The sequence below is a fragment of the Microcebus murinus genome, chromosome 9 (assembly GCF_040939455.1).
Source record: "Microcebus murinus isolate Inina chromosome 9, M.murinus_Inina_mat1.0, whole genome shotgun sequence".
In the NCBI taxonomy this organism is placed as follows: domain Eukaryota; kingdom Metazoa; phylum Chordata; class Mammalia; order Primates; family Cheirogaleidae; genus Microcebus; species Microcebus murinus.
This window is the reverse complement of record NC_134112.1, coordinates 102825924-102850726: the sequence shown is the minus strand read 5'-3', so window position 1 is coordinate 102850726 and position 24803 is coordinate 102825924. Positions and strand designations below refer to the sequence as shown.

The 24803-nt window shown below is 46.1% G+C and overlaps 1 protein-coding gene across 2 annotated transcripts in view; it reads right to left on the bottom strand.

Moving 5' to 3' along the window:
* DNAJB6 (DnaJ heat shock protein family (Hsp40) member B6) overlaps positions 1 to 24803 on the bottom strand; it is a 66011-nt gene that overhangs the window by 27672 nt on the left and 13536 nt on the right. For both annotated transcript variants that reach the window (XM_076006759.1, XM_012786273.3), the window contains exons 2-6: positions 23218 to 23308; positions 18900 to 19009; positions 16769 to 16828; positions 14856 to 14966; positions 1879 to 2010 (exon numbers count right to left, since the gene is read on the bottom strand). In XM_076006759.1, the coding sequence (XP_075862874.1) occupies positions 1879 to 2010; positions 14856 to 14966; positions 16769 to 16828; positions 18900 to 19009; positions 23218 to 23282 (478 nt within the window). In that variant the 5' untranslated portion in view covers positions 23283 to 23308. The remainder of the gene's footprint in view (positions 1 to 1878; positions 2011 to 14855; positions 14967 to 16768; positions 16829 to 18899; positions 19010 to 23217; positions 23309 to 24803) is intronic.

The window sequence follows — 24803 nt, the reverse complement described above, 5'->3', positions numbered from 1 at the left end:
AGACCATGTTATGCTAAGACGTGGATATAACGAGTAACAAACCACGAGAGCACAGCCTAAGCAAACATGCCCACGGGAAAGGCAGGCAACTGTGGAGTCTCTAACCAGAAACTCTTGTTCTCAAGGAACACAGAGCACAGGCAGCTACGTCTTTCCGTCACATTTCCCCTCCCTCTCCTCAGGCAGCGCCCTGCGGGTCCCAGCTGGCACTTCCAACAGGCCAAAGACCCTCCCCACTTGTGGGAGGTCCACTCAGTATGACCCATACAGAGGGGGCAGGTGGCAACATGCACCACCACAGAACTGGTACTTTCTCCTTGCAATGGGAACACAAGGGATAGGAATCCAAACTACTAAAAAGCTAAAATCAATTTTACAGTAAATACTTGTAGTTACACTGCAAGTAACTAACTACCTGAAAAATTATGGTTCCACAGCTCATAGACACCATTCTCAATTACATGGCTACCACTAAATGAAACCTACCTGTGATATCAAGGCAGGTTTGCCTGTACAGTGCCAGCTGCCTGGAAGTGTCAGTTTAGAGCTTAATATTTGTCTGATTTCCAAAATGTTCACGTTAAAACAAATAACACATACTCCTAAACACAATTCAATCACCTAAGCTCTACTGCTCTCCAAGATTAGTGGTGTCCAAAAGAAATACTGTGGGTCACATATCATATTTTACATTTTCTAATGTCCTCACTAAAAACTAAAACCAAGTGAAATTAATTTTAACAATGTATTCAGTATATCCAAAACAATAGCATTTCAACTTGTGATACCAAAAGTTGTTGGAGATATTTTACATTGCTTTTCATGTTAGGTCTTTGAACTCCAGGGCAGTCCACACTTGTGACATCCCAAGCTGGCCCAGCCCCATCTCAGATACTTAGTGGCTGCCACATGGGACACAGAGGCCTAGAGCCCAGGGCCACACGATCTTTGCAAGGCTCCTTAAGAGCAGGGACAGCTTCAGCACACCCCACACGCTGGCCACTCATTTCTAGCACACCCCACACACGCTAGCCACTCATGTCTTAAATGAGGGGCTACTCTCTTGATATTTTTCATCAGCTTTCTCCTACTGTCCCTTAACCTGTGGTTAGCACACCACATGGCACCGCATGAGAGGACCTGCTTGGGAAAGCACACCAATCAAGTAGACCACCCACCTAAGCATTATCAGCACAATATTAAAGGGAAATAAAATTCTGAGCTGTATTATGTAGAAGGCAAAGTGTATAATAAGCTCTAATTCTTCCCATGGAGACTTAAAAAAAACTAAGAGAATCAGAACCAACAACAGCTCCTCGTTAAGAGGAACAGGATGGGCTTTAAAGAGAAGCATTGGCAGACAAGGTTCTGTTTCTTCAGGTAAGGTACACAACTACATGATAGGTGCATATCACTCTACGCTTCGCTAGGGAGTCAGCCTGGCCACGGACCGTATTAAAGCACAATCTTCTGATTCCAGCTGGACACTCCTAGGATTCTGTCTTGTTACGGCACTTTTGTTTTAACTGCAAATGGGGGCTAGATAACATGTAGGATTTGTTGAGATTAACCAAGTGGGTAACTTTGCCCTTACCCAGAATACAACACTGCCCCTTTTATAACTAAGAATTTCATTAAATGCTGGCCTTTAATAGTAAGATATGAAGTAGGTTTTCATGTACAACATTCTTGGGAAGATTAGGGGAAAATGTAGGTTATTAAGCACAGATTTGTACACCTAAAAAAAGTTGGCAAATCTACAAAGTTATTCTATCAAAAGGAATACACATGCTTTAAACTACTCTTAACTAAAAGAATATTCTGATTATAAGCACTAATTCCTGTTCAGAAAACAGATTATATCTAGAGTTTTAATACCTGTATCAAAAGAAGAAAATCCACCTCCAAAAGATGGAAATCCAGCGAAGGCAGAGAAAAACGACCCTGTTCCTCGGTTTCTGCTTCCTCGGGGACCCCTCCGATTCCCAAAAAAGTCCTCAAACGGGTCTTCTGAAAGCAAACATAAATGCATATTGTAAAGTCTCTTTTCCTGGGAGAGCTACAGGAAGAGGAAATGGGTGGGTGCCTTACAAAACACCACTCCACCAGGAGCGGAACACAGACAAGAAGTGACAACGGAGTAGCTCACCTAGAGAGTAACCGAAACACCACCTCCCCCAACAGTTTCATTCAACAGAAGCTGCAGTACATTATAAAATAACCAAGCCGCTAATAAGAAACAGTGTTCATGTACACATAAAACTCAGGATCAAGAACGTGCTTTTCTTCAAACTCAACCGCCTTAATACAGCCTTTTATTTAACATCCTGTTAACCCCGATCCTGTCGTAGGCATCTGAGGGGTTTAGGTAGCTTCACACTTAGGCTGTTCTACTCCACGTCCGAGCTGCCTTCTTCAAATTCAGACATATATGAACATATATGAACATGCACATATGTGAACACAGAAAACGGTACAGCCAAACAAGCAAAACATATAGCTGGCAAGCCTGGGCTGAGAACATCTGGAATTCCTTTACTTTTCATAAGCCTGATGTCTAGAAAGAGTTTTCAGAAGGACTAGAAGAAGCCAAATTAGAATAAACGCTGACTGGCAGACATTACACTGCGTTTGAGCGCTGGACAGAATGGCGGGCGTGAGCAGGCAGCGCACGGCTCCTGGAAACAGAGATGCTCCCGGAAAGCAGACCAGAAACCAGAGTTTCGTTTCTCTTTGCTGCTGTCTTCAATCAATGAGTACTTTACCTGAAAACACGAGTTATACGGAGTATTTTTTTAATTTACATGGGTTCTGTTAACACGCACTCTATTTTTTGCGGGAAACAGGAGATCTGTGAGAAAGGCGAGGGACCCTCGTGGCTGTGCTAGGACACAGATGCACGCGAGGAAGGAGAGCGGCAGTCCCGGACACACACACACAGCACCGACTGCTGTGGCCGCTGTGCCAAGCCAGGGGCAGGAGTCTGCCCATGGACACAGCTGGTACAGGTGAGTCATCCAGAAACGAGGGGTAGATGCCACACTGCAGGCGACAGCAGCGAGCACTGGATCCAAGCACCAACTGAGACGCAGGAAGCAACAAGCGTAACAAGAACGCCCGGGCAGCACCTGAAGCCCACGCTGACCGTGCTCTGAACCTGCACACAGGTGAGCACCCCTGCTGTCCCAAGGACCTGCAAACAACAAGGAAGCAGCAGCAAAGGCCGGGGAAGCTCTGCTGGGGCAAGGAGGAAAAGGAGAAGAGGTGAGCATGTGACGCCCCGTGAGAGAGACCTACTCTGAAAGAAAGTGGCCAGGCAGCTTTACCTAATGTGCAGTCCAGGAAAGCAGGGCCTGAAGAAGCAACACTTAGAGAACTGATCGCTGAAGCTTCTCAGAGCGCTGGCAGAGAGGAGAGGGAAGGCGGCGTGCACAGCCCCCGGCTCCCGCACAGACACCCAGGGCAGAGTCCCAGCCAGTACCCCGGGCCCAGTCGCAGGTGCTGCCAGGGCATCAGCACGGCCAGCAAGTTAACCCAAATACTCGTGCTGACTTTGCCACTTGTTTCCCACATTCCAGAATAAAATACTATCCTTTTAAAAATAGTCCATTTATATTTTTTTAAAAGATAATTTTTATCCAAACTAGTTTAGAAAGAGACCTCACTGCCCGCCCCCCCCCATGCTGAAAGGTAAGTAGGGACAAAGGAAAGAAGTTACAGCATAGCTAAAGCTGTAACATATGAATTTCTCCAGAGGCTACAGAGATTTGTCCAATTCAAATAAAACCTAGGCATTCTACGTAGTAACTTTCTAATTTATTGCCATGGTCTGCACACCAACAGTGCCAGTGAAGTTCTCTACCTAGCTTTTCTACAAACGGCAGCTAAATAACTCTGACATAAACATTACCAGCAGAGTTTACATCTACTATGCAATAATTCTCTTACCCTCCCCTACTGGGCGGGGTGGTCGCCTGCAGTCCCAGCTGCAAGGAGGATTGCTCACACCCAGCAGCGCAAGGCCGTGAGGGCCACGATGACACCTCCTAAAGCCCAGCACCCCAGCCTGGGCACTTTTTATTGAAAAAATTGTAGAGGGGACGGGGACGGGTTTCCTTCTATACCAGCTTTTGAAGTAGCTTCTAAACAAGGTGACTTCATAATTTTAAGAATCGTTGTCTTAATGTAACTTGTAATGAAAACATTAAGATCACTTAACAGTGGTATCACTCAGGCTCTGGTTCAAGAGGCACCCAAAAGCTGGATACTTTGTGGACTACTTATAAGGGTTTAGCTGCCATATGAATTTAAAGAAACTGTAACTAATGTTTATAGCACTGACAAAGAGAAATTGCAAAAAAATTCAAAAATTGAATTATTCAATGTAGATGAAGTTTTAGAGTGCAAAATAACTTGGTTTAGAGATTCTTCGGTATGGAATAAAGGGGGCCATGAAAGTGCTTTATTTTTTATTTTTGCAATTTTTTTTAGAGTCTCACTCTGTTGCATAGGCCAGAGTGTCCTAGCATCAGCCTAGCTTACAGCAACCTCAAACTCCTGGGCTCAAGCGATCCTCCTGTCTCAGCCTCTCGAGTAGCTGGGACTACAGGTGCACAGCACCATGCCCAGCTAATTGTATTTTCAGTAGCCATGGGGTGCCCGTCTTGCTCAGGCTGGTCTCAAACTCTTGATCTCAATCGATCCTCCCGACTTGATTTCCCCAGAGTGCTTAGGATTACACCTATGAGCCACCACGCCCAGCCAAGGGTAAAAAAAAAAAAATCTGGTAGGCCGGGTGCGGTGGCTCACGCCTGTAATCCTAGCACTCTGGGAGGCCAAGGCAGGCGGATTGCTCGAGGTCGGGAGTTCGAAACCAGCCTGAGCAAGAGCGAGATCCTGTCTCTACTATAAATAGAAAGAAATTAATTGGCCAACTAATATATATAGAAAAAATTAGCCGGGCATGATGGCACATGCCTGTGGTCCCAGCTACTCGGGAGGCTGAGGCAGGAGGATCGCTTGAGCCCAGGAGTTTGAGGTTGCTGTGAGCTAGGCTGGGGCCACAGCACTCACCCTAGCCTGGGCAACAAAGCAAGACTCTGTCTCTAAAAAAAGTCTTGTAATCTTGCTTGATATACTGTATCCTAAATTAGATATTCTACAATTCAAGTACTCACTGAATTTTAATTCACATAATTTCAAATATTAAGATTCATAAAAGTTACCCTGAAAATGAATTCTCACTTGTAAGTCACAATGATACAGCTAAGAAACAAATTCATTAAGAAAACTTTAATAAACATGTACACTTAAAAGTTACCATGTTATATGTAATACGCTGTTAACTGGTTCTTGCCCCTTTTTTTTTTTGAGACAGAGTCTTGCTTTGTTGCCCAGGCTACAGTGAGTGCGGTGGCATCAGCCTAGCTCACAGCAACCTCAATCTCCTGGGCTCAAGCAATCCTCCTTCCTCAGCCTCCCGAGTAGCTGGACTACAGGCATGCGCCAACACGCCCGGCTAATTTTTTCTATATATATATTAGTTGGCCAATTAATTTCTTTCTATTTTTATAGTAGAGACAGGCGGGGTCTCGATCTTGCTCAGGCTGGTTTCGAACTCCTGACCTCGAGCAATCTGCCTGCCTCGGCCTCCCAGAGTGCTAGGATTACAGGTGTGTGCCACCGCGCCTGGCCAGTTCTTGCCCTTTTAAAAAGCAATTTAGATGTATACACACTCTTAAAACCTTCAGCTCCATCCACTCCCCCACCAAAATAAGACCAAAAAACAAAAAGCCCTTCAACCTGGCAATCCTACTTCAGAGACCTCAACCCATCCCAAACATGGGGCAAGTTACTGCACTGAGTATTCAAAGCATTAGTGACTGTGAAAGTAACCGGCTAACAAGAGTAGGTGCCCACACAAGACAAGAGCGTGGTATGTGCAGACAGCAAGAGTTCATGAGACGCTGCAGAGCAAGACAGAAGATGACACCCGTGCAAGTCATAGCAGTGACACGATGACCACTGCTTCTTCCTGTGGGCTTCAACTGGGGTAGGACAAAGGAAGGAGGGGACTTGTCCTTTCACTTCATTTCCACTTTCCACATTTTTAAACCCACTATCACTGTTGCATTTAAAAAGGACAGAACATACTTTTTGACTTTAGAAATAAATTTAATAGGGCCGGGCGCGGTGGCTCACGCCTGTAATCCTAGCTCTTGGGAGGCCGAGGCGGGCGGATTGCTCAAGGTCAGGAGTTCAAAACCAGCCTGAGCAAGAGTGAGACCCCGTCTCTACTATAAATAGAAAGAAATTAATTGGCCAACTGATATATATAGAAAAAAAATTAGCCGGGCATGGTGGCTCATGCCTGTAGTCCCAGCTACTCGGGAGGCTGAGGCAGAAGGATTGCTCGAGCCCAGGAGTTTGAGGTTGCCGTGAGCTAGGCTGACGCCACGGCACTCACTCTAGCCTGGTCAACAAAGCGAGACTCTGTCTCAAAAAAAAAAAAAAAGAAAAGAAAGAAAGAAATTTAATAAACTTTTTTTTTTTTAAAGGAGACTAGGTCTCACTCTCCCAGGCTGTGCAGTGTCGTTATCACAGGTCACTGCAGCCTGGAACCCGCAGGCTCCAATGATCCTCCTGCCTCAGCCTCCCAAACTGCTGGGACTACAGGCCTGTGACACCATGCCCAGCTAATGTTTATCTTTTGTAGAGATTCCTGGGTTCTCATTATGTTGCTCAGGCTGGCAAAAAACTTTAATGTCACCAAATATGCTGCCATCCCACCACAGAGACTCAGGACCAGCTGAGGTGCTTAAGAGGTGGGTAAGGTGGCAGCTATGGGAACGACAGCCACAACCACGTCATCGGTACGGACACCAGCGGCATAAGCGCCTATTTTCTCCTTTGGTTAAGAATGTGTCACAGAAGAGTGTGCACACTTCAGCAAACAGCAGTTTTCTACCCCCTTCGCCTCCACAGAGGAAGGGACACGGACACTTCCAGCTGTCTGCAGGACAGCTGTATCATGTTAACTCGGGCCTTGCCATCTGCATTTGGAGATTAAGTCTGGGTTAAGGAGATGAGGGTGGGTGCCAAGCTGACCGAGTGGACACATGGTTAATTTCATGTGCCAACCTCACTGGGCCACGGGATACTCAAAATATGTAGTCAAAAATTCTGGGTGCTTCTGGATGGCATTAACATTTGAACTGGTAGAATGAGTAAAGCGAATTGCCCTCCTTACTATAGGGGTAGGAGTGGGGGATGGGGGCCTCGCCAATCAGCTAAAGCACGAACAAAGCAAGAGGCTACCAGCACCCACACCAGCACCTGTCTGACACCAGTACCTGCCTGACACCACCCTGCAGATCTTCCTCTCCAACCACCAGTCACGAGAGCCTGCTCCTTACAATATGCCACACATCCCCTCCCCTACTGGCTGTTTCTCTGGAGAATCCTAATACCAATTTAACAAAGAAGAAAAGTGTTCTTGATCACTTTACAAACATCTCTACAGAAGTCTTTGTATCTTAACACAACTCTGTCCGCATTAGGATTTAACGCTTTCCTTTCCAATAGCCTAGGCACATGTCCAATGCTTCTTTAAAGTTTCTGATCCTGCTGTTCTCTCAGGAAACTAAAACCAAGGCATTAGGTGGCCACAATATGACAGGCGAGAGCCACCCACCACCACACCAAGCCAGATGTTTTAAGCCCGTACTTGTCTTGAGTTTCACCAGGAGGAAGAGCCTGAAAGAACAGCAACAGCATCACGATGAAGACACACCAACTCAAATGGATGTCGTTAATAAGCTCATACGGTGCAGCAAAGGAGCAAAGCTAATAGCAGTCCCTCAGGACACTCGGACCCCTGTCGTAAAGCAAGCACATTACTAACCAGGAAACCAAGCAAGGCCTGCTTGTACTGCACTGAGGCCCCGAGGGTCCTGTTCCTGCGTGGCCTCACACTATTAGTTCCCCAAGTACACAGAAGGATTGGGGGGAAAAGGACAACTACATCTAAAAAGTACCATGGGTATGTTGAACAAAAACTATTTCCCTCTACACTACAGTTGCAAAGCTAAAACTACACAGTAACTCTTGGAAATCCACTTGAAACTCAAACGCCAAGCATGGCAGACACAGACCTTCTTTGACTTCCCACCAACTCATCTCAGTACTGGGAACTAAAATTAAGACAGTCATTAACTCAAACTTCTAAAATGGTTTCACTTACATATTCAGAAGTAGAAAACAACACGTGGAAGGAATTTGGAATAAACAGAAGCAAACAAAGAACAGGCTGTGACACCGCCCTGAATCATGAGCCTTGGGAGAGCGGGGCTCTGTGGTGCCTTTCCCACTGCCGATTGGTGCCTGCCAACAGCACCTGCACTCAGGAGCATGCACATCGCACGTGCTGGTCAAACAAACACCATCAATTTTAACTTCTCATACAATTATTTTTTGCTATAAATGTAATTTCTAGTTATATCCTAAGGTCTGGTTGGAGCTCTGTTTGCCAAGAGTTAAAAAATCTATCACAATCAAAGTAGTAGAGTCTTCTCCTTCAAATACAAAAGGCCTGAGTGCAGAGGAGGAGACCCCGCACCAGGACAATGAGCACCTTCATATGGCCACAGCACAAAGGACCTGCCTGGACAGCACTGGGTCCCTTCTGTCCCTACTTGCAGGTGGCCGGTTGGTTCCTCCTGGTTTCCACCTTCTACCTCACTGCCCCGCACGCAGTGCTGTGCCTGCGGACTTCCTATGAATGCTGGTGTTCCCTGAACGTGCCAAAGCCTAACACATCACAGCAGCTCTGCCCATGGCCTGGGATTTAAAGCACTGTTCCTCCTCCCACCCGCGTAGGCCGATAACACCTTCCCCATACATGCGCGCATGAGGTTGTGGCTGGCTCAGCCTTTGGGTTGTCCACAAGCTCCCCAGGGATCAGAATTCCACCGGAAAGATATGAGAAAACCTACAAAGGACTCAGTCAACTTCTCGCTCAAGTGACCGTCATGGCAACGATTAGAAGCTTAGGAACCAAGCTCCAGACAAGGTACCACCTTCCCTGTGGTAGGGGGAAAGGAAACAAAATACACCTGAGAGGAAAGGCTACAAAGCATGGTGGAGGAACGGATCTCAAAAACTGCAGCAAAGCCTTATCACACGCCTCTGGCTGCTGCGGGGTGGGTGGCCACCAGCACCACGGTTCTCATGGCAGAGAAAATCTTCAAAGCGGCTTTTTCAAGGAACCATTTCCTCTTCCTATTTGCAGAAGGGGAGAGAGGGAAGGGGAAACAAATATCTTGAAATCACCAAGTATGTGAGAATGACGGATGCAACCATCCTGCCAAGATAAGTAGACATAAAATATTTACCAAAAGACAGCTCTATGTCTCAACAGGAAGAATCCTCAAATATTCACAGAACCATAATTTAATTGAGTATGTTCTCCAAGAATATCTCACCAAAGAAATTAAATCACCCCACATGAGAGAGAGAACAAGCAGGGCGCCATGAGGAAGCGAAGCCCACCAACCCTCACTCCTCCAGCCCCCAGCACTACCACTCCCAAAGCCACACGCGGAAACAAGGTTAGCTGGAAACCGGACTGACATATCGTGGGCTTTGTTTTTGTTGTAAAGGGTTGGGGTCTCATGGTGTTGTCCAGGCTGGACTCCTGGGCTCCAATGACCTTCCTGTCTCAGCCTCCCAGAGCAGCAGGGACTACAGGCGCCTGCCACTGCACCTGGCTAATACTTAAGTCTTACTTCTTGCCTTCTTTCAAATCACATGTGTAGGCAGTCACGAGTGTGAAACTGTCCTCAATCAACAGAACTCACCCTAGCACCATGTGAGGCCAGCATAGGAGGCCGGTTACAAGCTCTTATATGTGGTTCTTCCCATCAGCTGTGCCTCTCCCAGCTACAATTAACATGGCTACCTTTAAAGGATTTTTCCTTCTTTCCCCTTTCAAAATTTGCTGCTTGCTTCTGAACTGTATGTATTAGAACAAAAATCTAACCAACTTTGTTAGGAGGACTATGTTACAGGTTGATCTGTGTTCCCCCAAAAAAGATGCTAGAGTCCTAATACACAGAACTTGTGAATATGACTCTACTTGGAAACAGGGCCTTTGTAGATGATCAAGTTAAGATCAAGTCACCCTAGTGGACACCAATTATAAAAAGTGGAGGTCAGACGCGGTGGGCTCACGCCTGTAATCCTAGCACTCTGGGAGGTCCAGGTGGGAGGCTTCCTTGAGCTCAGGAGTTTGAGACCAGCCTGAGCAAGAGCAAGACCCTGTCTCTACCGTAAATAGAAAAAAATTAGCCAAACAACTAAAAATAGAAAAAATTAGCTAGGCATGGTGGCGCGTGCCTGTAGTCCCAACTACTCGGTAGGCTGAGGCAGGATTGCTTGAGCCCAGGAGTTTGAGGTTGCTGTGAGCGAGGCTGACGCCAGGGCACTCTAGCCCGGGGAACAGAGCGAGACTGTCTTAAAAAAAAAAAAAAAGTGGAAATTTGTGGCTGCACCTGGTGGCATAGCCTATATTCTCTGAGTCCAGCCTGGGCAACATAGTAAGACCTCATCTCTAAAAGATAAACTTTAAAGTTACAAGAGGAGCAAATCTGGACAAGTACGTACAGAGGGGAAATGATAAGAAGGAACGGGAAAAAAACCATCTACAAGGGAAGGGGGAAAAATACCCAGAGAGAGGGCCAGGACAGGCCCTGTGGACAACTGAAATCTTAGACGCCCAGCCTCCATGACTGGGACAGGGCAGATTTCTGGTTATAGCAAGGTTATAGCAGCCCTAGGAAACAGAGGCCAAACACTGCTTCCGGGGTCTCTAGGCCCAGGGGAAAGACATCCGACAAGGCCCCAGGGTCTGGGGCTTCAGAATACGCCACCCCATTCTGGTCTCTTCGGTTCTCGCTCAAAGGCAACTGACCAGATGGTATCGAGGCAGGAGAAGCAGCTTCTTTATTCTAGAGATACTCTAAAGAAATTAAGCCTTTTGTAAAAACAGCCAGCATGCCCGCTGACGCTTTATTGTGGCAGGAGGAGTACCCCCAGCTCCGGCCCACTGTGCTCCTCCTCGCTCAGCAGCTCCTCGCACTCCTCGCTCAGCAGCTCCCAGGCATCCCCAGGCCCGGCCTCGTCCTCGCTGGAGACAGGCTCCAGCTCCTCGCTGAGGGGCTCGCCCGGGCCCCAGCCGCAGCCGCAGCCCTCGCTCGGCTCGTCCTCACTAAAGAGATCCAGGTCTTCGCTGGATATCACGTCCAGCACCTCACTGTCCTCCTCACTCGGGCTGTCTTCCACCGTGTCCTCCACTGCAGGCTGCTCTAGCTCTTCACTAGGCTCCAAGTCCTCACTGGCCACTTCCTCGAACCCTGGAGAGTAAAATGACTGGCTCACTACCATAAATGTAAACCGGGGCTCAGAAAATGAGGCTATTCTTCGTCCTCAATCATTCACCCTCCCCAAAGTCTGCTACATGAACTGTTTCCTTCCCCATGGCTTGAAAGAGTGATGCTCTACAATGGAAAAATGTGCTAAACTGCTAACACAAAAAGGCTCTCTAGGAGCAGTTTTAAAGGTTGGTTTTGGCTTTCCAAAGAAATACACATAAAAAAATTATACCTAGATAAACCTCCCCAATGAGAGTTTCTGCTGTGACTAAGGGGATCAGAAGACACTACTGGGTACTTTGTATCTTAGAACACCATTTTCCTGAAAACTGGTGTCTTGTAATGATCACCCTAATTCAAATTAGTATACTCCCTATTGATGAATTTTTCCATTAACATTTGACAAGAGCACATTTTCAGGTACTCCATATTCTGGAAAGAATTTAAACAGCTAGCCTCAAAGGTTTTGATTGGATACCTACATTTCAGAGCCAATATTCATTCAGTGCTAACTTTAGAATCAGCTTCTACCACCTCTCCTAAGACGGCCTCTGCTTTTTAAGGATGGGTTCAACATCTAAAGTAACCCAGGCCCAATCTCCTTGCCAACACAGACAGCTCTGGACACCTGCTCAGGCACAGGAGTGGTAACAATCCACCCGACACCCTGCACACCCCTTCCTCTCCCCAGGTCCAAGTCCCTCCTGTGTGGGATGGATTCTGTGATCTAATGAACACAAAGTGCAGCTCAGAAGTATTATAAAACAGATTGTGAACTACGTTTTTAGAAGCCAAAACAGGGCAGGAAAAAAGTTGGGCCATGTGAAAAATTAAATCCAAAATATAATATGCTACAAAAAAAAGGATATTATAGCATTCATTAAATATGATCTGAATGCAAATAAACATCAACTAAATCATGAACACAGCAGGATTCTCCCAGCCCTGCATTTGCTCTGGCCTACACTAAACATACCGCCAGCAGGCTGCACGGTGACTTCATACATGTAGTAGCCATGGAGCAGCTTCTTTTCCTGTGTGTAAATCCTGACGGCCTGAAAATGGAAGTCACCTAGAACACCTACAAGAACGGATGGAAGAGGAATCACTACCACACTAATCGTGGGAAACACAGAATGCCTATCATCGAAGTGTAAGCATCTGTACCTAACACACACAGCCTATCTCCTTGGACTAGTGGGTAAAAAACTCACTCATTCACACCTAATTAAATCTCTATATTCATTGACATCTTATTAAATCTCTATAATTTCTTATTCTTGAAAGATCTGCTCAAGGAAAATCATTTTTAATGAGTTTAAAAATCGGCATTTTTAATGATCAGATTTTTTTTTCAGCTGGGCATGGTGGCTCATGCCTGTAATCCTAGTACACTAGGAGGCCGGGGAGGGAGGATCGCTTGAGCTCAGCTCAAGAGTGCGAGACCAACCTGAGCAAGAACAAGACCCTGTCTCTACTAAAAATAGAAATAAATTTGCTCGGCAACTTAAAAAAAAAAGAAAAAATCAGCCAGGTGTGGTGCTAATGCCTGTAGTCCCGGCTACTCAGGAGGCTGAGGCAGGAAGATCACTTCAGCCCAGAAGTTGGAGGTTGCTGTGAGCTAGGCTGATGCCACAGCACTCTACTCAGGGCAATGGAGTGAGACTGCCTCAAAAAATAAAAAATAATAAAGTAAATATCTGTTTTTAAGGAAATTATAAAAACTTATTTTTAAAAAATGTGCTTTTCCCCCCAAGAAAACAAATACTGGCTACAATTCAGTCACTAAGGGACCCTTTTCCCTTTGTCAGATTCATGGAAGATAAACTGTTTCAGGTGCCAGGCCTCAGACTTGGGTCAGCCCGCCTCAGCTCCTGCACACCCCGGCACTGAAGCCCAGGGTGTCAGAAGAGCAGACGCTCTTCCTTGCTTGGTCACGAGGAAAGTTACAGATCTGAACACAGGATGTCTGCCCCAACAGTGCCCTGCCTCCCAAAAGAACACATGTGGGCGGCTACAGGATATAAAGAGATAGCACGGTAATTCTGAAGACAGGAGAACTAAATCAGTAAATTATCGTTCCTAGAGTGGGATTTCTTGCCCGAATGAGGGTCGATTAGTGGAGGACGCTAAACCTGGTTTTTGTTCATACACCTTTGCTTTACTGCAGCAGTGACTAACGCAAAGTAGTCAGTCTTCAACTCTTACCAGACCACACAGTTCCTCCCCCAAAGCTGCACATCCCCTGCTCTGCTTCAGCTGTAAATGTGTCTACGGAAATGCTCATGTGCACCAACTGTCCTTCCCTCCCTGAGGAAGGGACTCTCGTAAAGTCAGGCCACGCCACAATAAGGACGGAGTCCCCACTCAGGTGCACCAGAGGACTGTACCATGCAAAGTGCCCCACACCTACCCGACGTGACCGCGCACTGCTCCTCCTCGAGCCTGGGGCAGGCAGGGCTTCCACTGGTTGCCCTGCATTACTTGCAGAGACAACTGTTGTTCTTCTTTCCCTCCTGGAGGTTTGCGGGTGGTGTTCAATCTCTTCAACCATGCTCCAGGCAAGGAAGGAGGTAAGCACAGGATGTGTTTCCCCCTCGATGAGTCAACAGACAAATATGGCCTCAGCAGCACACGTTGAACCCTTACCTCCCAAGGCAACCAGCACAGCAGACAGTCTGACAGCAGACAGACAGTCTGACAGCAGACAGCACGGCAGACAGACAGTCTGACAGCAGACAGCACAGCAGATAGTCTGACAGCAGACAGGACAGCAGACAGCTAGCAAGAGCACCCAACAATACCTGTGTCAGAGACACACATGAAACCCTAGAATCGGGCATCAGGACTAAGACGCAGTTGATGAGAAACTCCACTTTCCCTATAATCGAAAAGTAGCTAAGATCCTGTCTATTAACAAAGCTATTCTCTCCTCTGACAATGTTTCTGCTGTCTTGCTCCAGAGATGTCCCTCCTTTTCACAAATTGTGAACTTGACAGTCCCAACACGCTACTAGAAAAGGCAGGTTTGTAGATGAAACGTCTCAGGAACTGTACCTAGGGTACGTAATGACTTTCACAGGAGCACCACACACGGCAAATTCTCACAGAAACTGGCGTCCGACCGGGAACGCTTCCCAGACCCCAGCACATCCTCACCAGTCTCCACTGACGGCAAAGGCAAGTTAATTAGGGCCACACACAGCAAAAAAGCACTTTAAAAACCTTCATTACTTTAATGTTCAAGTTGTGAATTTTTAAAAAATCTTCAAAACTGAAGAGAAAAGGTTCGCAGCTCCTCTGCAGCTCCAACACCAAGCTGTATGGCCAGACGCAGTGACACTCAACAGAAAGGGCACCGTCACTGCACTTGGCTCTCGGGCACACCATAAACACCAAGTTAACACCCCGGGTTGGTTAACTTACCAAAGAAGTCAAATGAAAATGGGTCCCTTCCGCCAAAAAATTCCCTGAAGACGTCATCTGGGTTACGGAATGTGAAGCCAAACTCAAATGGATTGTCTAAATGACTTCCACCTACATGAGCAAAGCACAGTTTTTATGAATTTTGGTGTTCTGTAGAGAAATATTTGTTTATAGAATATAACACAAATCACAACCTTAAAAAAAATAAAACATTTTATAAATCTGGAGTTACCAAATTCAAGCCTCTGCATGGTTTAAGCTGTGTGCACCCAAAGCTGATGACAAACGAGTGACTCGACTTTAACAATGCGAGTGTCACAGCAGGGCCCTCTGCTGTTACTCTGACCACCTCTGAAGTCTGTGATCCAGACGTGACACCCACACCATTTGTCACTTGTCAGGAAGGTTTATGAAGACCAAGAGAACAAGCGTTTGTCCAGCATGCTCAGGTGACACTGCTGCACAGCTGCCCCCCTGCCCTGGGCACTTTCCACACCCGAGTCCAGGCCCCACCTGGAGTGGCTGTTTCAATTTTCAGTACAATCTGCTCTTCCAAGGGTGGGGAACCTGCAGCCTTAAAGCCACATTGTGGCCTTTTAGGTCTCTGACTGCAGCCTTTTGACTAAATCCAAATTTTACAGAAAATTCCTTTTATAAAAAGGGGTGCAGCAGGGAAAGATAAACCTTTTCTTGCCTCCTTTGGTACTTAAAAAAGAATAGTCTCGGCCGGGCGCTGTGGCTCACGCCTGTAATCCTAGCTCTTGGGAGGCCGAGGCGGGCGGATTGCTCGAGGTCAGGAGTTCAAAACCAGCCTGAGCAAGAGCGAGACCCCGTCTCTACTATAAACAGAAAGAAATTAATTGGCCAACTGATATATATATAAAAAAAATTAGGCCGGGCGCTGTGGCTCACGCCTGTAATCCTAGCTCTTGGGAGGCCGAGGCGGGCGGATTGCTCAAGGTCAGGAGTTCAAAACCAGCCTGAGCAAGAGCGAGACCCCGTCTCTACTATAAATAGAAAGAAATTAATTGGCCAACTGATATATATATAAAAAAAAATTAGCCGGGCATGGTGGTGCATGCCTGTAGTCCCAGCTACCCGGGAGGCTGAGGCAGAAGGATCACTCGAGCCCAGGAGTTTGAGGTTGCTGTGAGCTAAGCTGACGCCACGGCACTCACTCTAGCCTAGGCAAGAAAGTGAGACTCTGTCTCAAAAAAAAAAAAAAAAAAAAAAAAAAAAAAATTCAAAAAAGAATAGTCTCACTAGCTCTCTGGGAGGCTGAGGCGGGTGGATTGCTCGAGGTCGGGAGTTCGAAACCAGCCTGAGCAAGAGCGAGACCCCGTCTCTACTAAAAAAGAAAGAAACTAATAGGCCAACTAATATATATATAAAAAAAAAAAATTAGCCGGGCATGGTGGCTCATGCCTGTAGTCCCAGCTACTTGGGAGGCTGAGACAGAAGGATCGCTTGAGCCCAGGAGTTTGAGGTTGCTGTGAGCTAGGCTGACGCCATGGCACTCACTCTAGCCTAGGCAACAAAGCGAGACTCTGTCTCAAAAAAAAAAAAAAAAAAAAAAAGAATAGTCTCAAAATCAGAAGGTTGCAGGTTCCCCACCCCTGCAAAACCCAAAGGATATTTTGACATAATATCAAACAGGCATCTATCTAAGTACTTATGTAAGACCACAATACATTACAGTATGGTTACAAATTATGTCATAGCTACATAAAATACATCAACATACACTTTCTTCTAGTCTCACAAAGACTTTTAATAGATTTTTTAAAGGCTCTCAGTTCCTCTCCCCAATCCAGCCCACCTTCTAGGATGGGTCTGTAACCCTATACAGAGGCTCTACCAACCCCACTGACTTGCCAAGCCCTCTGCCTCCAAAGAACAACGCATTTACGTACCTCCTCCGCCACCATTTAATCCTTCTTTGCCGTACTTGTCATAGATGTCCCGTTTCTTAGCTAAAAATGTTTTTAAAGAATCAATAAGGCAAAGTTATTTTCAAACCTTAAAATTCAACAGATGAAGTATTTCTCAAGTTGTAAGTCAGTTTTTAATTTTTCACAATTAAATGACAGGGAGTTATACCACCTCTACTTTAAAAGAGAAGGGAGCAAGAGGGAAACATTATATACCTCTCTCCTGACAAATAACTCAGAAAACCTTTAAAGTATTACAAACTAGAAGTTGTTATAAATACTAAACATGTACTCCATTAGATGATTTCTTCCACTTTACTACCCACAGAGCTCATGTACCCATCATTGAAACTCCATGACCAAGTACGAAACTACTCCAACCCTTGAGCCCTCTTACTACAATGTCTAGAGGATACACGCTGTGGTGTGGCATGAAAAGAAACACGACAGGACGTATGTGGGGTAGAAAGTAGATGTGCTGAAAACCAGAAAGGAGCCAACAAAAGCCCCACAGGCTCAGGCACCGTTAGCGGCACAGCTGAGCACAAGGCATGGGGGCTGGTGCGCCACTGTCTCTGACAGTCATGCTTACTCACATCCCAGGATTTAAAAAAACTACAACACGGCCCTGGTTAGAGGAATAGGTACTTCAGATATGACACCACCTGTGCTCCCTAAAAATCTCACGTTCTGCAAATGGAAAAGTGCAGAAGTACACCACTTACAACCAGCTCTGTGTGACCAGCACCCTAGGAAGAACAATGACTGTACCTTTAGGGTCCACCGCCACCTGGGCTACACTGCCTAGAAGAACATGAAAAACGTACGCCCTCAAAAAAATAAATAAAAATCAAGCAAGGGATTTTTTAATGGTACTGTAAAGGTGTATTTTACAACAAATACAAAGCTTCCGTTTAGTCCTCAATTTTGCTCATGGTATTGGTACACAAACTCCACAAGCATGGGATACCGAATTAGCACACACACACACAAACTAGGAACACTGGGGCCTGTGGTCTTCAGTATCCACCCAGCTCAGAGCTCCAGCGCACACGCTGGGCCTGCGCCTGCAGTCCCCCACACTGCAGAGGCGGGCGGAGACACAGGACAGCCTGCACCCAGGAGCCCAGCCTGGCAACACAGCGAGACTCCACCCCCGCACCCCTAAAAAAGCCTAAAGAGCAGTTAAAGCTCAACAGTTTAAGACAAGAAATGCCACATTTCAAAAAGATTTCAACTACCTGTGTTTTTATGTGTTTTCAGACTTGTGAAATAAACAAATGTCGGGGATTTCCTTTACAACAAAGCAACAGTGTCAATAGAGAAAGCAAGCCTGGTCATGTCAGTGTTGACGCCGGCAATGATCACATCAGGTTTCCTCTTAAAGAGTGGCCTGTTAGCTGACCATGTGCAGACACACCGGAGCAGTGTACACTTCCTGCGGTCAGTGGATCAGTCTCTGCCTTTGCTCCCTGAGGCCACCAGCCTTGCCAAGTGCCAGTCGTTCCCAATTCCATCCCCCAACCCCAGGACTCATGCAGTCTTTCCTTCACCGTAAAGCGCTGACTGCTGCCCTTTCTCTCTGTGAACCAGGCCAGCATGTCTGACTTCCAGTAGCACTCAACACCCATGCTCCAGACCATGGTGGGAAAGACAGACTGAAGTTTTCAAGTCTAAATCTGAGCCGGGTGTCGATGCTCTCAAGCAGCAAAACTCACTCCACTAGCAAGGTACTGTTTAAGTCAATGGGGAACGATACGTCAGAATGCTCAGACATTACCAGACATCAGGGCAACCACCACCACAGGCATGGGGACCACAACAGCATCCTGCACGCTCATCTCCTTTGGCTCCTCAGACCCAGGGTATTAGGCACTGTTTTAGAACAGCCATATAAAGAGAAATTGCTAGAAGCCCAGGTGCTCATCCCTCAGCACTCGTGGCTAACAATATTGATCCAAATCTTTACAAGAAAGATAAAAACATTCTTAGTGGGCCCAAAATCCAGCTGGCACCAAATACGTCCCTTGTGTCTACACTCTGCTCCCCTGGGAGAGTCCCTTCCTGCTCTGAGCCACCCACTCTGATCTTCTTCAAGGCCAGCATTACTCACCATCTGATAACACCTCATACGCCTCAGCTACTTGTTTGAATTTTCTCTCTGCTTCTTCCTTATTCTCAGGGTTTTTATCCGGGTGCCACTTCAGTGCCAGTTTTCGATACCTTGCAAAAAGTAAAAAGCACTGGTCACATCCAAAGTCCAGGAATCAGCTAGGTTTTTGAAACTAACATAATTAAGCAAAAAAACCAGTTTCACCGTTGCCAGCTAGTGAGGTTAATACCAGTTTTAATTGTAAACTCCCCCTTTTTCCCTAGAATGAAACACACAAGTTCTAGAATACAGATAGCAGTAATGCAAACCAGCCTATAGACAGCAAAATGTTTGAGGGTTGGAGTATTCTCAACATGAACCTGTGCTGACTGGGCTGAGCAAGCACGAAAGCTCCATGGAGAAAGCAGCCCTGGTCACTGAACAGTGAGGATCCAACATCACCTTCCTCATGCTGACATGCTCTGATTCCCAGAAACCTGTTTCCTCAGACAGCCCATTCGCAGGTCGGTGTGGAAAAGGTGAGACATCCGCCGCAACACAGACCAGGGTCCCAGTATCTTTCAAATAGCCCTCTCTTCTGGACTCAAATTACAAATAAAGTTAAAACACTAACTTTTTTTGTTTTTGAGACAGTCTCGCTTTGTTGCCCAGGCTAGAGTGCGTGCCGTGGCGTCAGCCTAGCTCACAGCAACCTCAAACTCCTGGGCTCAAGCAATCCTGCTGCCTCAGCCTCACCAGTAGCTGGGACTACAGGCATGTGCCACCACGCCCGGCTAATTTTTTCTATATATATTTTAGTTGGCCAATTAATTTCTATTCTTAGTAGAGACGGGGTCTCGCTCTTGCTCAGGCTGGTTTCGAACTCCTGACCTACAGCAATCCGCCCGCCTCAGCCTCCCAGAGTGCTAGGATTACAGGCGTGAGCCACCACGCCCGGCTTTTCAAAAATTTTATGACCAAGGTGATAGTCTGTTCCACAGTTCCAATTAACTGAATAATTGCATGATTTTTTGAACACACACAAAAAAATCCTCTAGCCTAATAAGCAAAACATAAGCAGAATACATCTAAAAAACGGGGTGGCATTAAAAAGGGAAGGGAGTGTGCCCTTAAAAAAAAAAGTCTCAGACTAGCTGGGTGCGGTGGCTCACTCCTGTAATCCCGATAACTTGGGAAGCCATGAGGGGAGGATCCCTTGAAGCCAACACGTTGAGACACCCTGGACCACAGAAAGACCCCATCTCTATAAAAAGTAAAAAATCAGCTGGGCATGGTGGCACACATCTATAGTCCTAGCTACCTGGGACGATCACTTGAACCCAGGAGTTCAAGATTACAGTGAGCTGTGATGATGCCACTGTACTTCAGTCTGGACAACAGAGCAAGACCCTGTCTCTTTAAAAACAAACCAAAAAAAATTAAAATACAAACCCCACAGTCCCTTTAATTCTTGGCAAATATTAATGTAAGGGTACTATGGTTCAACTTAACATTTTAAGCAAAAACCTTGGTTTAAATATACTAAAATCTGACTCAAGCTAGAACCTAGACTACCTAACAGAATTTTTTATATCACTGTGCTTCTAAAGTAGTAGACCAAGTCCCCCCTAATAGTGCCACAAACCTTCAATTAAAAATGACAGATCACATAAAAGACTAAAGAAAAGGAACAATTAGTTTGCACTATTAATAGCATCAATCACCTAGTGTTCATGTACTGAAAATTAGGGGACGTAGAAGCACCCAGGACAAGGTTCAACTGCATATGCCCCTCATCACGAAAGTTTTTAAAAATCAAAGTACAATACAGTGTACAATATATAGTTAAGTGTAAATGGCATCAAATGACTTCATGCTGATCTTTAGACCTATGATCTGCACACCAGTGTTTCAGCACCACAGAACGAACATCATTGGGGGGGGGGGGGAACCCACAGGCTGTGATGCAGACACCCGATAAGAGTAAGGTGTCTCTGAAGGCGTAGGGGAGTGGGTGGGAGCCACACTAGCTTAGTCCTCAAACAAAAATGCTCAGCACACAACCAACAAAGCCAGAGGCCACAAAAGACAGTGCTAATAACATGCACCCCATGGCTATCATTGAGAAGTATTTATGCAATCGTACACTTAATAGAAAAATCTTGCTGCTTTTAAAGGTTTAAAGTCAATTTTTTTTTTTTTTTTGAGACAGAGTCTCACTCTGTTGCCCAGGCTAGAATGTTCTGGCATCAGCCTACCTCACAGTAACCTCAAACTCCTGGGCTCAAGCGATCCTCCTGCCTCAGCCTCCTGAGTAGCTGGGATTACAGGCATGTGCCACCATAACCGGCTAATTTTTTCTATATATATTTTTAACTGACCAATTAATTTCTATTTATAGTAGAGACGGGGGTCTCACTCTTGCTCAGGCTGGTTTTGAACTCCTGATCTTGAGCAATCCTCCCACCTTGGCCTCCCAGAGTGCTAGGATTACAGGCATGAGCCACCGCGCCCAGCCTTGGTGTTTTTTTTGAGACTCGCTGTCTCCCTGGGTAGAGAGCACAGTGGTGTCATTGTAGTTCACTGCAGCCTCAAACTGCTGGGCTCAAGTGATCCTGTAGCCTCAGCTTCCAGGAGTGCTAGGATCACAGCCATGAGCTATAGCGCCCAGCCTCAAAAGCCTTTTCTAAATTCATACTTCAATGTCATTCTGGAGATGCTGGTCAACCTGTATGTTCTCAGACATAACTAACACCAATCTACTCTCTCCAATTACCTAGCATAACAAAAACACATAAACATATTGTGTGTTTATCCATTAATCCATTCACAAAGAGTAAAGGATTTCGAACTGTATCTTTGTTCCACAATCTACCAAGTATTACTGCACTATAGACTCAGGCATTGTAAGAAATGTCACTCCACTGGTGATAGTGTAAGTGCCTACCAGGTTCCTTGGCAGAGGTTTGAAATGGACACCCTACAGGCAACTTCCGGTCTATCCCAGATGGCTGACATCCTTAGCATTTTAAAACTGACTAATTGCCGGGCACTTTTGGAGGCCCAGGCAGGAGGATCACCTGAGCCCAGGAGTCTGAGACCAGCCAGGGCAACAGAAAGAGACCCTGGCCGGACGCGGTGGCTCACACCTGTAATACTAGCACTCTGGGAGGCCGAGGTTGGAGGATCCCTTGAGCTCAAGAGTTCGAGACCAGTCTGACCAAGAATGAGACCCCAATCGCTACTAAAAATAGAAAACATTAGCTGGGTGTGGTGGCACGAGCCTGTAGTCTCAGCTACTCAAGAGGCTGATGCAGGAGGATCACTTCAGCCCAGGAGTTTGAGGTTGCTGTGAGCTAGGATGACTCCACAGCACCCCAGCTCAGGCAACAGGGTGAGACTCTGTCTCAAAAAACAAACAAACCCTGTTTCTACCAAAAAAAAAAAAAAAGAAAGGAAGAAAAAATTAGCCAGGCAATGGTGTGCACCTATAGCCAGCCACAGGGAGGCTGAGGTTAAAAGGATTGCTTGAGCCCAGGAGTTTGAGGTTGCAGCAGTGAGCTATAATGATGCCACTGCACTACGGCCTTGGTGAGAGAGTGAGACTATAAAAAAAAAAAAAAAATCTGTATTGTGACTTTTCTGGTATATCCTGTCCATTGATAGTTAATAACTACCTGGATCCTTCAGTGCAGTCGTTTGACTGAATCCAAATTATACCCGACAAATCTTTTTAAGAAAGGGATTTGTCCTATCAAGTTTGGATTCGATCAAGGAGCCACACTTGGGGATCTGGAAGGCCACAGGTTCCTCACCGCCCCCCACCCCTCCATCCAGCTGACCCTGAGAGCTGTCTGTGACCTAGGACTTGCCCTCCTCACGTTGGCCAGGCCCTGGAGATCTCAGACTTCATGTGGAGCAGAGTGGCCTTTGACAGGACAGGCTGGGGCCAGCAACCATACGGGGGAAGTCAGGGTACTATGCTCTAGGCCCCTGCTTTGGAAAAGTGCCAAGTCTGCTCCATTTCAAAGTCCAATGTAAAATTGGGGTTATTTCACATCCCCCATGAATTTTTCATCTACTCCAAACAGATATGGCATCAGGCAAGGCCAAGGAACAGGGTGACCCGAGCGCCTGAAAAGCAAAGGGCTACACTGAGGTCCCAGGATGCAAATGCACATTTGTTAACTGCTTTCTGAAGTTCAAATTGAGCTATGTGGCATTCAAAGACTGTTATATAACATTAAAAGCCACTTTAATAGCAACAGAAGGAGTTATACTACCTAATTACCAATGTACAACTGCCCAGGTATATTATTTCAGAAATAAAATTACTTACGCCTTTTTAATATCCTCGGCTGAGGCATGTCTCTGCACGCCTAGGACTTCATAATAATCCACCATGTTTTAACTGATTGTGGGAACAGGTCCTGCAATTAAAAATAGGCGGTCAGTGACAAGACTGCAGGGCTGGGTGGGTCACAGGGATGGGAGCTGGTCACAAGAGTCACCCAGCACCTGCTGGCCCAGAGAGTATTTCTGTCAGCTAACCCCAGCCTGTCAAGCCAGGGCCTCCTCTCTGGGAACTGATTCCAAAACTGATTTCTAAAACCCTTCTAGATATAGAAAAAAGCTCTGAAATAGCCTAATAATAGCCTAAACTAAATAAAAGGTGCAGGCGACTCAAGAGACTTGGTGGCCACCTGACCACGAGCTGACAGGCTCTCCGTGGTGTCCTGTTTTCCCACACGTGGGCCATGCTCAGAAAACACCAGTCACCCCCTTCCTCCGCACACGCCTGTGCCAGGCATTGGGCAAGACTGCGCGCCGAAGGCGAACACACTGTCCCTGCCCTGAAGAAACTGCACATCAGAACAAAAAGCTACCTTCCACCGTTCTGTCCCTCTCACCAGGGACAGCAAAACCCCTCTTCACACATGTCCCAACAGAAAAACAAAAGGTTTCTGAATGCAAAGTTATTAGTGTTAACTTTACCCTCTGGCTTCAAACTCCCATCCATCCATCCACCAAACAAATACAGTACTGCCTTGTACATGTTACTGCTACAGATGGCGCCTTCAGTCCAAAACTCACAGCAGAGATTTGCTTCACCTGTAGGCCACTAGGTTCCCTTGCTACTTCACAGAGTGCTACAATGAAAATCCATTCTGCTGTGCCACCTCTGATAGGGCATGTAGCCTCTTGTCCCACAATCAGGAAATACACATATCCTGTTTCTTTAAGACATGAAGTTTCCTAACCAATTTACTTCTTTTTTTGAGACAGAGTCTCGCTTTGTTGCCCAGGCTAGAGTGAGTGCCACGGCGTCAGCCTAGCTCACAGCAACCTCAAACTCCGGGGCTCAAGCGATCCTCCTGCCTCAGCCTCCCGAGTAGCTGGGACTACAGGCATGCACCACCACGCCCAGCTAATTTTTTCTATATATATTAGTTGGCCAATTAATTTCTATTTATTGTAGAGACGGGGTTTTGATCTTGCTAAGGCTGGTTTCAAACTCCTGACCTGGAGTGATCCGCCCGCCTCGGCCTCCCAGAATGCTAGGATTACAGGCGAGAGCCACCGTGCCCGGTTAACCAATTTTACTTCTTTAAATTTGACTGGCTAAATCATTTTATTAAACCAAAGATCAAGAAACTGCATCGAACAGGTCTATGCCACGTTAACTTGACCCAATAAACCAAGCCACTTTGTCCAAAAAGTTTCCCAGAAACCTTAGTTTTGGAGAGTTTCAAAAGAAATATTCTCATTGTAAATAAATACATGAGATCTTAACCTTCGTAAGGCCATGTTGCCGAGCTTGAACAATGTCAAGGTTAAATAATGCCACCTTATGAGTTATTCCATTTCTCAAAGCAAGATGTACAATTTTATTGTATTTTTACTTTCCAAATTTAGAGAGAAATC